The sequence below is a fragment of the Amia ocellicauda genome, chromosome 22 (assembly GCF_036373705.1).
Source record: "Amia ocellicauda isolate fAmiCal2 chromosome 22, fAmiCal2.hap1, whole genome shotgun sequence".
In the NCBI taxonomy this organism is placed as follows: domain Eukaryota; kingdom Metazoa; phylum Chordata; class Actinopteri; order Amiiformes; family Amiidae; genus Amia; species Amia ocellicauda.
The window spans coordinates 11,670,990-11,685,671 of NC_089871.1; the positions used below are offsets into that span (position 1 = coordinate 11,670,990).

General features: G+C 45.6%; 1 protein-coding gene across 1 annotated transcript; it reads left to right on the forward strand.

The window, feature by feature from the left end:
- Window positions 1–4,170: 4,170 nt before the first annotated feature.
- Window positions 4,171–14,139, forward strand: tmem59l (transmembrane protein 59-like). Its single transcript, XM_066696027.1, has 8 exons — window positions 4,171–4,553; window positions 6,846–6,951; window positions 7,920–8,014; window positions 8,423–8,572; window positions 11,422–11,530; window positions 13,277–13,391; window positions 13,604–13,721; window positions 13,933–14,139. Exons 1-8 carry the CDS (start codon window positions 4,392–4,394, stop codon window positions 14,089–14,091), a joined length of 1,014 nt encoding a protein of 337 aa, XP_066552124.1. The 5' UTR covers window positions 4,171–4,391; the 3' UTR covers window positions 14,092–14,139.
- Window positions 14,140–14,682: the final 543 nt, after the last annotated feature.

Consider the following 14,682-nt stretch of genomic DNA (forward strand, 5'->3'; position numbering starts at 1 on the left):
TTTTTACTTTCTCTTTTTTCCTTTTCTTCCCCCCCCCCCCCAAAAAAAAGAAAGGAAGAAAAAAAAAAAAACTATAGCCCAGGGCAGTGGCAGCCCAAGTGGGGGTAGTGAAGGTTGCGGTCGGTTTATTATGGCGCTCTGCTTTGGGTGAAACTCGCACTGCTTTTCCAGAAACACATGTTGTATTATCCGCTCTCCTACTTCCCCCCTTGAATTCAGTCTTGTTGAAAATGGTCCTCGGCAGCGTGTAATGTGAATTTATCATCCAGAACTTCAAACGCGCACACAGCTAGGACACATTACCAAAATAAACCCTGGGATGGGATTTGCACCTTTTGGGAGAGGAGCCGTGTCCAGAAGTGTGGGATCGGCCAGACTCGCAAGGGACAGCCAAGAAGAGAGAGATTTATTCTGAACCGGAGTGATACCAGGACTGGTCTGTTTTCAGTTTTCTGTAAGAAATAGCCAACCCCAAAAAAGAAAACAAAACTGTGTTGTAATCTTAAACAGGGCAAGTCAATTTATAGAAAGAGAGAAAACAATGGGGCGATGTGTAAGCTGAACTAGACTTGTATTCATAATGTTAATAATTGGTATTATTTGAGCTTTAGACATTAGCCTATTTAGGTGGCCGGACAAGCAGAGACACTATAGCCTAGATATCCCGAACTACTCTGTAAGCAATACTGTTCCTCTTGTCCTGAGGAAATTATTACAATCCGCCTTTAGGTCTCCAGTGCGTTTGTAGTGTTGCAGTTGCACCCCTGGAGCTGTGAGTGTTTGTCTGTCACACCTTCCCTCAGTGTAAGCCAGTGAGAGAGCCCCCCAGCCTGCACCCCCCTCTATTAGACACGGCGCTGTGAGAATTGCTCTGGCCCCACAAAGCACTGCCTCTATATTTACAGGCCTATATTTCCTTCTCACAGTCTTGTTACCCATTGGGATTGCGCTGTCTAATTCTCATCGATAATTCGTGGTGTTACACATGTTTTAGTGTTTCATGGATAGCAAGCTTTATTTTTAAGATGTAGCATATAGCATACTTTAGATGTAGCATACTGGTAGCTCAAGTGTAGCCTATATTGACTTATATAATCGGTAAAGCGCTCTGTAGCAATTTAGCCATTGTATTAATTAAAGAAGGTGGATTGAATATGAAAATAATGTACTATTATAAACTACTACTTTCTACTATTAGAAAAAAGTCCAATTGCTGATTGTACACCTGTGCACAAAGGATGATTTTGTTTATAGTAATAATAATCATGTTAATTCGTCACATGATTGTGCAGTGTCCAAGCCTGTACTTTTAACCAGTATGTGTGGTCGCGCAACACTAGCAGTTACTAATACATTCGGATTGAAACCTACATAGGAATTGCATGGGCATCGGAAGTGTTTAATCTTGTGGTGTTGCCCTATAAAAAGCCTCTTATTCTTAACCGTGTGAAGGGGGTGCAGAATGACTAATGTTTGACTTGTACTAGCGAGTGGGGGCCACTCTGTGGATGAATGGGCCCCTTGAGTCACTCTCGCCCTGCATAGCGTCGCCGGCCTGTATGTACAATAGCCGTGAAGTGCAGTGCAGGGGTCCCGGGCCAGCGCGCACAATGCCCGCTTTGTGCCCCGGGTCGCGGTGGGGGGGTCGGCCGGGTGATTCACACGACTGACCAGCGAGCTGTCCCTCTGGCCGGAAACCGGCTCGTCACCTTTGCCGGAATCCAAGGACTCGTAAATTCGACAAGAAAGGACATTGGCTGGTCATCTTTAAAGGGCTTTATTTCTTATTTTGTGTGTGTGACCATTCTCGGCTGGTCACGGTGTGGGTTATAGTTTAATTGCCATATGACGAGTATTTGTTTCCCGTTAAGGTCAGACACATTGTTTAATTGGAGCTGGGGGGCAAATCTGTTCAAATCCAGTAGCCAGGTCTTGACTCAGCGTTTGTGAGGCGCTGCAGTGACACATAGGTTTCTCTTCTGTCATCAGGTGTTTATAGAGTAGTGCCGGTTTACTGTCTCTGTGGGGTTTTTTGGTTTTCTTTTGTTGTTTGGGGATTGTGAAACTAAGACGGGTTGGTTTTAGTCAGCTCCTCACCCACACCCCCACCGCACACGGGAGCTCGCACTTTTGGGCCGGGTACCTGAGTCACCAGGTAAACTCTCAAACCTGAGGTCTTGAGGTGATACGCACAATTCTTTACATTGTTACATTTTACAAATACATTTTCTGTGGCTTTCTGTACGGTCTACGTGGATACAGTGTCTCTGTAATAATGGATTGTTTATCTATCACATCTGTTATAGGGCTGCCTTGTTCTCAAATCTCTAAGAAAAAAAAGCAAATACATTCTAATCGAATTCCTTTTTTTAATTAGAGAAATTCTAATTGCTAATTGCTCATTTCGAGCAGTTCAGTATATATTCAGTATAATTTCCATTGTAGGATTTGGTGTACCTGGTGCATTTTTGCTACATTACTGTGCACTTAGAATGAAGCTTGAATGACGGTAGCGTAATAAACCGGTTCAGCTGAAACTTCATAGCCACACTTATTTTCAACTTCAAAACAAACAAATATATAAACACAACATGTCACATTTAATTGTGTGAACAGCTAGCAATATTATGTAGGCAATATTAAGTGCCCCAATTATATATTATAATGTATTGTATTGTATTGCCAACACCAGTAGCACTGCCTGCTGTTCGCCTGCTGTTCAGAAACATCTGGTTAATCCGCTGTGTCATCTGAAGCGCTGCCAGTTTCATGCCAGTTTTTGCGTAATTCGTATCGCTGCCGGCCTCTGCTGCCTGTGCGGTTCCATACAGCGTCGATTCCCAGTTGACATATATATATATATATATATCAGAATAAGAATGATAATACACACAAAATATATCGCACTGCATCCTGTGAACCTTTCGGGACCTCTAGCCCTCCCACACAACCAGCGTTGTATCTTTCCATTGCTTCCAATTATAAGGATTTCTCTCTCTAAAGCCCATAGGAGGTTAAAACCATTATAGAGGAAACCATTCCGAAAGCAAGTATTTCATATCATAAAGGGGATCAATTTCGAAGTTATCAGTTTTAACCTAATTTGTTTATACATATTTTTAAATCGCATCGTGCCACTCCCGAGCCGACTGCACACCTTTATCTGGAGGTGAATCACACGCCACAACACAGCTGTATTTTACACGCAAAGAACTGTGACAACAGCAATACTATCATGATTCTTATTGTTATTAAATTTATAATAAATGCATACAAATACAAATCTATTTCCTCTCTCTCTCTCTCTCTCTCTCTCTCTCTCTCTCTCTCTCCCCCTCCCCACCCAGAATCGCTGGTCCGGGGCTGTGCTGATGACTGATGCAGACGTTACACTTTGCTGTTGTTTCTATGGACTTGATTAGCTGTGCTGCAGGCGGTTCCCACACGTCCCCCCTCGTTGATGCGAGCGGGATGAATTACAGACACGCCATTCCTCTCGCTACACCCCGCCTTCGGCCGCCCCGAGTGTCAGCAGCAATAAACCTTTATAAGGCGAGATAAGAGATCCTGAGTGCGGCACAAGGCAGCGTGAAAGCGCCATGGACACCCTCACCCCCCGCAGCCTGCTCCACCAGCACTGCCCAGTTCGTGGCCTTTACTGCACCGTTTGAATTGCAGGGTGAGGATGTGCTGCACCTGCAGGCCTGTTGTCTGCGTGCATATGGACCTGTGTCTGTCTATCCAGCATTGACGTTATGCACAGATAACAAGGGGAATCCCGAAACACTGGCAGATATATATATCAATCCTGTACCCCGAGGCCTGGGAAATTACCCATTGCAGTCTTTAATTCTAAACTGTTAGAGAAGCACTTGTCCTCCTCCTGCCTACATGGAACAAAGGAGGCGATTTGCTTCCCTTCAGTGTAGGGTTTCTCATCACATGATTCTGTATCAGTCTGTCTATCTATATATGCATCTAGCTATCCACACTACTACACTAACTCCGAGTTAGCACATATAATATTCTATACATATTATTATTATTATTATTATTATTATTATTATTAATAATAATAATAATAATAATACACACCAACTACCTCCCTCTCTTATTGTCTCCTCGCACAGAGAAGAAAGGAGAGGCGGGGGGGTGAGGTTATGGGATGTGAGTGTGTGTGATGGTGAAGATGTTGTGAATGACGTCATCCACCATACCCATACTCCCACATCGAGCCAGCACCAGCGAGTCGCGGACCCAGGCAGTGGACAAGCGGAGACCCAGAGAGCCTCCCCACCCCCTCGGTTCAGAGAGCCCACCCGGTCCGGAGCCAGTGCTGCGCGGCGTGTGTGTGTGCGGGTCCGAGCCTCCGAGCCTCCGAACCCCTCGCCATGGTCCGGTGCGGCGGCCGGGTCCGCGGTCTGGCCGCCCTGGTGGCGCTGCTCCTGGTGGCGCTGACCGCCGCCTCCGACCTGTTTGACAACCAGCTGGGCGACATCAACTACTGCAAAAACCAATGCCAGCTCTTCCTCAAAAACAAGAGCACCCTGAGAGTAAGTGACTGCATCGATTCATGACTTCGGATGTGAAGCTTTGTTTATTTAATATAATGCATTATTCCGTATGCAGCCTAGCCACATAACGAGGGGTAAATATCAACATATCGCAATCATGATAATGATAATGTCCATATCAGCGTCGTCATGCGTCGGTGCAATTCGTGCAACCCTGTCGCAGCTGAACCGACATTGGTGTGCTTATTTAACGAGCTCCATCTTTCAGGGGGAATCAAGGCATCCATGTTTTAACGCAGCTTTTTCATCCTCTGCTCTAGTGCAACATCTGTGAGGGGAAACTGCAAGCAGCCAACGAAACATTTTCTTCTCCAAACATCAGTATTGAATGCGTCGTCTGTTTCCATTCGCATGGAGACAAAAATGTTTCTTTATTCATTTATTTACAAGACGGCTTCATAGGCTACAGTATTGTATCGTCTGTCATTTATTGTAACGTTTAGATATTTCATGTGAGATATTATTATTATTAATAATAATAATAATAATAATAATAATACTATAATCATAATTATTATTAGGGTGTTATTGTTGCTTATGCTGTAAAGTTAATAATGGATGCCCTCTCGCATTCTCTCTGCTGTGACATTTAATATAATGCTATCGATGAGCCGGAAACCGATAATGTACCTAGAATTTAAAATGTCTGCAGATGGTGTTTCTGCAGGTGACAGTCAGACACAACTCCTATGTGAGAAGCGGTGATACTGCAGGATGCCATGTAGGCTGGCCTGTGTGTAGGTCACATTCTGTTAGTCTGTCTGTAGCCTAAGGATTCATCATTTGCGTAATCATACTGGTTCACAAATACCATCCCAGTAAGCCCAACAAGGAAGTGTGGTACAGGGCAGCCAGGAGTGTCATACTAGACCAAACAAATGTCACATATGGGACAGTCAAATGCACTAATGTGTGGTTGTTGCACGTTTTGCCAATGCTTTTTATGCATAATTATTTCATTATATTTAATTAATTAATTAATTATTGACACACTGAAGTAATTTCTACTGCCTAGTTTATTGCCCTAGAGAAGCATATAGTCTTCTCCCTAATATACTGTACTGTAATACTGTACTGAACTACACTGTATTAAACCACAATACAATCTACTGCTCTGTGATACTACAGTGTAATACACTATATTGTTTTATGTACTGTACTGTACTGTACTGCACTGTAACGTTGGGACTACAACTCTTATTACATCATACACTTGTTGTCATATTATTATTATTATTATTATTATTATTATTATTATTAATGTATGAATGAGATTCCCTGTCTAGTCTACTACATAAAAAAAAGGATTTATTATAATAATAAAGTATTAATCATTTATTAATATTGTGCTTCACACGGGTTCCTCCAGCATTAGTTGGTGCTTTAAAATCTGCATTGACCCAGAGGGGGGCGCTGTTTTCTATTTGCAGCTGGGTTAAATCTGTAGAGTACAGATTTTACAGAAGAGGCAACCCAATAACTAAATAACTAACTTTATTAAATCATGAATTAATAATATAAGTTAAACTGAAATACACACACAGGAGCCCACAGGTCTTTGTCTTTGGATAATGTTGGAGACAAGTTAGATGATGATTTTTATAGAGCATTTCAGTTTCTGTAGATGGTGACTGAAAATGAGAACAATAAAACCCTTAATTGCTAAAAGTGAGAAGCAGAAATGTGCTTGGCAGGGATGTGTATGTGTGTGTGTGAGTGTTTGATAGGTGTCATGAAATACCCCCGTCACGTATTCTCCGAAACTCTGAAATATATCTCAATGGAACAGCTTAATTTAGATTTTCCCTAGATATTAATTTTCCTCCCTGTCTTAGTGTAATGAAAACAAAGATTTTAAATGTCCTAAAATTGTTGTTTTTAAACCCAGGGAAGGGGATTGAGTAGGGAGAGCAGCCAGAGAATATCTGGACTTATTATTTAGTGCATGGAAGAAAGCTCAAAAAGCAGGCACTGTTATGACTGTTTACATTCGATGGGGCTCTTGTGATGTAGTCTTGGCATATCTGCTTTCATTGGAATTTTCTCTTTTTTTCTTTTGATTTTATTTGGCCTGTTGGAGCATGCATGCCGTATGACATTCCCCAACAACAAAAACATGAATAATCTGCCATAGTATAATATTAAATAATGTAATTGGTATTTAAAAGATGGCTTTAAAGTTTCATTTTGATCTTGCGTTTGCCATGATGCGTCACAAATACTCCTATTCCCTGTTTTGTTCTGAGGCTTTGCTCTGTGTGTCCCCTGCAGGACCCCGTACTCAACGCGTGTCACCGCGGCTGCCGTCTCTTCTCCATTTGCCAGTTTGTGAACGGGAACGCCGGCTTTAACACCAGCCGGGAGGAATGCCAGGGAGGTAAGATTGTGGGTGTGTGTGTATGTGTGGCAGATACGGGGGTGGGGGGCTACAGTCTAGACTGGGGAGAACAGGTTCCAAATCAGGCTGTGCCACTTGGCAGTAGGACAGGCCGGTTTTCAGCTGATGTCCAGGGTGTCCAGTATTCTTCAGTTCCGTCAGTGGCCACCCTACTTGGCAGTGCTCCCACAGAAGTGAGCTGCATCATGGTGCTGATGCCAGAGCTGCCCGATGACACTTTTGCCATAGAATTCCTGTGCACAGTCAGTTTTTAAGAGGCCCCAGTATCACATTCCTTGCTAACCCTGTGTTTTCCCCAACTTTTGTAAACTCCACGTCTCGTTATGTAACGCCCCAAGGTGGAGGGGAGGCAAAATTGAGGTTGTCTGTTTCTTTGGGTTCTTCCAGGTTATTACTGGAATTATATAATGAGACTGATTCGATTATACCACTTCGAACCTGTAACAAAATTATGTTCCCGTTCCGAGCTCTCTCTCTCCCCTCTCTCTCTCACACAGCTGTACATTCAAAACAAAATTAAACCGACCCTGTCTTTTCATTCGGGGGGAGTTTCTGTAACACAAACACTGGAAGTTAGTGCCCTTAAGCGATTAACGTTCCAGGAGCCGAGGTGCGATCCAAGAACTGGAAAATCGCAATTAAAAATAAGTTAGCCCAACATTCTCTCGGTCAATTAGAGGGCATTAAATTAATTAAAGCCTGTTTTGTTTCGATTCTGGGGGGTAGGGAACATGTGAAACCGAAACACATGGCAAACATACCCCGGGATCTCTCCTTTCGAGGGTTTGCCGTCCAGTGTACTAAAGTCCTTGTCCTTCTAACTGCAGCAGAGAGGGTGTTGGGCTTCGCTCCACTGTGTTGATATTGGAACGCTTGCATTAACATGAGGTGGACCGGGTGACGTTGCGATGGGGCGTTCTGACCGTTGTGTGTGTCTGTCTGTGCAGCCTGTCAGGAGGCCTACAGTGGGGCCGCAGAGCAGGAGGGCTGCAGCATCGGCTGTGGGAGCCAGCCCTCGGAGGCCGAGAGCAGGAGGAGAAGGGTAAGCGCTCCCCCCCTGAAATCTCCCCCTAATCCTCTTTTAATTGCTGTGCAGAAATGCCTCAGCTGAGAACTGGAAAAAGCGTGCTTGTAAATGTGAATGTCTTGTCCCACGCTGTTTTAATGTGATGCCCCCCCTCCCCTTGGTAGAGCCGCAGTGCTCAGGAAAATTTGCCGCTTTCCCCCATGATTAATCAATTACAGAATAGAACTAATTAACAATTAACATAAAGCAAAACCTCATAAGTTCTTGTTGTACGCCAAAGAATGTTATCGCATTATTATGATTTATCCTGTTATTCTTTTCACATGGAGCAGTGCATTGTGGATAATGCTAACCAGACGGACGCACAGCACTGAACTCTGAGTGTCTGCTCCTCTTCTCCGTCTCTCCCTTGCGTCTCTGTAGCTCAAAGCTCTGGCCCGCAGGACACACCCCTCGGTCCTGGACGTAGTTTCTAATTGGTGCAGCAACATCGTTAGCTCCGCCCAGAGCTTCATCTCCTCCACCTGGACGTTCTATCTCCAGGCGGACGACGGGAAGGTGGTGGTATTCCAGGTGAGGTGGGTGGGCGGGGCAGGGGGCGGAGTTAATGGTGTCAGAAGGAGATCTGGAAGAGGCTATTTTGGCTTTCCCTGATTGGTGGCTTATCGATCCTAGCGCAGGGTCAACCTGATGGTTGTGGAGGCATTATGGAGAGTTGGTTTGGGTAGTTCATTCCCAGCACCCACACACCCACGCCGCATGTTCACCCAATCTGTTTCTAAGGGTGACCTCTGCACCGTTTGAGGATATCGATAAAATGCTATGCAAACGGCACAGAGAACCGGGAGATTACATGGGGCCTAGCAACCAGCGTTGGGATTTTAAGAGTCAAAGTACAGAGGCTCATCTGCTTTTTTCGTTTTAAAATAAAATATATTTTTTGAAAGAAGAGAGAATTGAATCAGACAGTTGGAGGCGGGGGCGATGTGGCGATGACAGGCTGGAATGATACAAATGCACATTTGACATTGGTTATGTTGTCTCAATCCAGTTCCCTGCTTAATAGTGTTTACTCGTTTCATTCATTTCTTTTCCCTGTAAACCCTCAGCCCTAATCAGGGTAAATCAAGACGTTTCCTCCCTGTAGGAATGCAGCTAAGTGCAGCCCGCTGGTCCGATGCGAAGCGACTGGGAGAAACGCTGTTTAAAATGGGGTCTGGTGTTTTTTTTTTTTTTTTTTTTAATTTGCGGTGAGTTCACATGCATGCAGCAGCATATTAAAAAAGAGAGAGAGAGCAGAGGGAAATAAATAACTAAAATCTGATTGTTTTTAATTTAGTAAGGATCTTTCTTGCTCGCATCGCTTTAAAGTAATCAAACTACCTTTGGCATTTTTGTCCAATAATGCAACACAGATGTATATAAGCTGCACTGCGCTGATGGTTAGATTTCTCCAATCTGTGGCCAATATATATTAACTTCCTACGGAACTTTCAGAGTTCCTTTTTTCTTTTTTTCCCCCTCTTCTCGTCGGTGACATCTGGAATTAATGTGTTCGGCAAGAGCATCAACAACAATAAAAAATACAAAAAAAAGACTGAAAAATTATGACGATTGCTGTGTGTTAGCAGGCAACCCCCCCGGCCCCCGCTCACAAACCCCCCACCACCACCATCTGTGGAGATGCATCGCCCATACTGTGTGCATTTCCTGCTGTATTTGGGAATAAGCTGAGCATCTCGATACATTTCATCCCATGTTTATAGCTCATATCCTGCATTCCGCTTGGAAATCCCAGGGAATCATTGGAGCATGTGTGGCCTAATCCATAACTTACAGCGGCCAAACAGCAAATCTGCCAAAATTACCTAATAAGGGGGGGTGTAATATATATTTGTGTAATGAATATTGTGTGCGTGTGTGTGAGTAATATATATATTACACACACAGCTCTGATATTTGTCCCTCTCAAATATTGGTTCCATGAACGGTTTTGTTACGTATTTATTCCTGGTACTAACGGGCTGATTTTCAAAGGTAAATCTGATCCCGATTTTTCAGTTGGTGAAATTGAAGTTTTATTAAAACAAAAAATAGCGCAGCCAGTGCCAGAGTGTTTTTCCTTCAGAAGGCCCAGGTTATACATATGCTTAACTTTGAAGGTTGTGTAGCGATGAAAAATAAAATAAAAATCAGGACATTTTGCACAAGGCTTTGAAAGTCTTCCAGTAAAGCAGTGGTTGCCCAGTGTGTTCTAGGATGAGTGCCATGAAAGACTTAGTCATTGCAAGGCGAAAAGATAGCATGCGCTCTCCAAAAGCCTTATGTAAGGTGTGGAATGAAAAATCAAATCCATGTCGAAGAGTAGATCATTCTCCAGCGTGCCAGTGTGCTCTGCAGATGTGTGTAATCAGCCCAAATCCAGGCCAAAGCTGCAGAGTCCATCAGGGGTCTTCCTCAGACTTGGACTGAAACATTGATCCGGATTTGGCTTGAAGAAACACATTCGGGACCCAAGACTGATTTAGCCCATCGGTTCTTACCTCCCCTTTAACACATTTGCCCATTCAGTTGAGTTTTACGCTGCGCACTTTGGAACGCTTGGCCTAAGGTTGGTGACTGCGACTTCCGTCTGCGTCCAGAAGTGCAGAGCTCTGCTGCGACTCCTCATCCTGAAATATTCTGCAGGGGAAGAGGAAATCCTGTATTAATGGGGCCCCCGGGGAGCCGTGCGAAGGCAGAGTAAACAAACCGTGGTGATGCCAGTCTTGGAGTCTGCCAGGGCGGGGCTGAGAGACAGGACAGCACAGCCTTCGACGGCAGGAAGAGCGCAACAAGAAAACAAAAAAGATGACTGGAAGCGATGGCGTGAGTGGTGGAATTAAGGGGAGGAGGGTAGGGACGAGGGAGTGAGTGTGAGGCGATGGATTCTCCCGCAGGTATCGGGAACTCGTCCAGGAGACGGGCAAACTGAACCGCGGAATGAAACGCATCTACCGCTAACGAGGCGCGGGGCCAGGAGCAACCAGCAGGGGGCTTTTTTAACGAAGGAGAAGGAAGGGGACCCGCCTCAATGGCCCAGGGGACCTGTGGGTCTGGAGGCCTTAGTTTCCCAGTTGGCCTTGCAGAGGCAGAGCACAGCTGCTTTGTGTAATCCTCTCCATCCCAAGCCTCGTTCCTTTTTCAGATTTTTCTTTTTTAACCATAAATCTAGTTTTTGCCCAAATGAACTGAATGCTGTGGACTCCACTGCTCACATCATTGGATACCTTCAGGAAGCACACAGGGGTAATGCATAGGGAAGTGGGTCATGTCTCCTAGCAATGGAAGCCAGTAGGGAACTGTACTGTACCGAGTTGCAAGAGAGCCCACCCCCTGCTGCTCCCTATAGCTTCTGACTGCCGCTTGTGTTTGTCTTGCAGAGCCAGCCGGAGATCACGTACTCCCTGCCTGAGCTGCAGGCCCCCAGGTCGGACGTGGCGGACAAACCCTGGCCCCCAGTGAGCTCCAACACACTGAGGCCACACACAGGTGTGTAGGGCTGAGGCCACCCCCGCCCCCGGGCTGTGATTTGCATCGTATACTGTATACATTGGTCAGGCCAAGGATTGATTGCAAGAAACCCGAGTCCTGAATGTGAAGTGAAAGACGATATTGTGTTTTTTTTTTATATTAGAATATATTCTTCCGCGAAATGCATTGACAGGGTATCCGGTGCACTCTGTGAATTCCTTAACGGCACTGTGGTAATAACTGCCCATATACATACATGCATATATACACTCACCTAAAGGATTATTAGGAACACCTGTTCAATTTCTCATTAATGCAATTATCTAATCAACCAATCACATGGCAGTTGCTTCAATGCATTTAGGGGTGTGGTCCTGGTCAAGACAATCTCCTGAACTCCAAACTGAATGTCTGAATGGGAAAGAAAGGTGATTTAAGCAATTTTGAGCCTGGCATGGTTGTTGGTGCCAGACGGGCCGGTCTGAGTATTTCACAATCTACTCAGTTACTGGGATTCTTACACACAACCATTTCTAGGGTTTACAAAGAATGGTGTGAAAAGGGAAAAACATCCAGTATGCGGCAGTCCTGTGGGCGAAAATGCCTTGTTGATGCTAGAGGTCAGAGGAGAATGGGCCGACTGATTCAAGCTGATAGAAGAGCAACTTTGACTGAAATAACCACTCGTTACAACCGAGGTATGCAGCAAAGCATTTGTGAAGCCACAACACGTACAACCTTGAGGCGGATGGGCTACAACAGCAGAAGACCCCACCGGGTACCACTCATCTCCACTACAAATAGGAAAAAGAGGCTACAATTTGCACAAGCTCACCAAAATTGGACAGTTGAAGACTGGAAAAATGTTGCCTGGTCTGATGAGTCTCGATTTCTGTTGAGACATTCAGATGGTCGAGTCAGAATTTGGCGTAAACAGAATGAGAACATGGATCCATCATGCCTTGTTACCACTGTGCAGGCTGGTGGTGGTGGTGTAATGGTGTGGGGGATGTTTTCTTGGCACACTTTAGGCCCCTTAGTGCCAATTGGGCATTGTTTAAATGCCACGGCCTACCTGAGCATTGTTTCTGACCATGTCCATCCCTTTATGACCACCATGTACCCATCCCCTGATGGCTACTTCCAGCAGGATAATGCACCATGTCACAAAGGTCGAATCATTTCAAATTGGTTTCTTGAACATGACAATGAGTTCACTGTACTAAACTGGCTCCCACAGTCACCAGATCTCAACCCAATAGAGCATCTTTGGGATGTGGTGGAACGGGAGCTTCGTGCCCTGGATGTGGATCCCACAAATCTCCATCAACTGCAAGATGCTACCTTATCAATTTGGGCCAACATTTCTAAAGAATGCTTTCAGCACCTTGTTGAATCAATGCCACGTAGAATTAAGGCAGTTCTGAAGGCGAAAGGGGGTCAAACACAGTATTAGTATGGTGTTCCTAATAATCCTTTAGGTGAGTGTATATACACACCCACATGGAGGGCTTGCTGACTTTCCACTGATAGTCTTGTATGCTTGCCCAGTTTAGTTGCTTAACAGACTCTGTGTGGGGAGAATTAAACTGATAATAATACTGATAATAATATGACTAATGATAATATTAGTCACATGCAGACTAATAATATTGCTCTTATACTATTATTGCTCCTAATACTACTACCACTCCTACTAATATTTCTATACTTCAGCGACTAATGCTGCTCTCTCTGCTGCTGCTGCTGTGTTGTTCTCGCCAGGGCTGCGGGAGCAGGGGGAGAGGGTCTCGGGGAGAGGGGGTGCCAAGGGGAAGGCAGCCTCCCAGCACCCCGACGTCCCGCCCTCGGAGCATGACTTCCTGGGCTGCATGTCCAGGTGAGGACAGGAGGAGGAGAGGAGACGTGGAGAGGCACAGCAGGAGCAGGAGTAGGTTTCTGCGTTTCCGGGTGTTGCACAAAGCTCCTGCACACAGTGAAGTCATTGCAAAGGACTTGAGCGAAAAGCTTCTGTATCTGATCGAGATCCTACAATCAGCCAGTACTTCCTTTAGAGTTCAACCACATAACCACCTTCCCCTCTCTCTCCAGGCGCTCTGGTCTTCCTCGCTGGATCCTGGCTGCCTGTCTCTTCCTGTCCATCATGGTGATGCTGTGGCTGAGCTGTGCCAGCCTTGTGACCGCACCCGAGCAGCACGTCAAGACACAGGTACACCCCCACACTGCCCACAGTCACACCTACTGCAACACTGGCATAATTCACTACAGTATCAGCCATAACCAGAGCCCAGGTCCCTAATCCTACCCAACACTTTGACTTTGAAGGCCTGGTGAATATCTTGGTGAATGAAGCAAGTAGAAATGCAAACCCCGGTGTTAATGGAAGCTCTGTCATTTCTCTGCCCTGCCTTTAATCCCAGCTGAGCATCAACGGGGACAAGGAGCTCCTGGACGACGTTCAGAAAGATACGACTTACACTCTGACGCCTTTGATTGCTGTCACCATCAGCCAGTCGGACGAGGACGAGGAGGCAGGGCCGCTGCCGGTCAAGGTGGACTTGGACAAAACCATCCTTTGAGAGGCGGGGAGAGGGGAGAGGGGCTGAGGGCAGAGGTGCAGGCCTACTGCTCTCGCACGGTTTACTATATATTGGGGGGTGGGAGAAGGGGAGGGGGGGGGCGTGGAGAAAAAAGGGAAGAAACAAAAGGGACAAAAACAGGCACCATTCGCCTGCATTCTCCTCGTCACATCATTTTATTTGGGGATTTGGATTAAAGCGGTTTTCCAAAATGGATGCCTGGTGGGGGGGCAATTAAAGAGGCAGATGAGCTTGCACAAGAACACTTCCTTTAGGTTCACACACACACACACACACACACACACACACACACACACACAAACACACAAACACACAGCATGAAATCTGCAAAGCAAACCGAACAGACAACAAGATATGCGGGACCTGGGAGTTTCGAGCCACGCAGTCAGTCAGCAGCCGGACAGTCACACAGAGAGGGCACTAAGCTGGGCCTGGGGAGAGGGGAGGTGGGAAGGAAGGAAGTCACGAATGCATCCGAAAGCAGCGGTTGCGTGATGAGCTTCGCGGTGGAGAGGGAAGGAACAGGTCCAGCGGAGAGGAAGGGAGGACTGGTGATTTCCTCATGACACG

What these genes read in the sequence shown, in the direction of transcription:
- tmem59l (XM_066696027.1), top strand. Translation starts at nt 4,392, where the DNA reads ATGGTCCGGTGCGGCGGCCGGGTCCGCGGTCTGGCCGCCCTGGTGGCG. An exon ending in AAAACAAGAGCACCCTGAGA is followed by an intron (nt 4,554 to 6,845) that starts GTAAGTGACTGC and finishes TGTCCCCTGCAG; the next exon opens with GACCCCGTACTCAACGCGTG. An exon ending in CACACTGAGGCCACACACAG is followed by an intron (nt 11,531 to 13,276) that starts GTGTGTAGGGCT and finishes TGTTCTCGCCAG; the next exon opens with GGCTGCGGGAGCAGGGGGAG.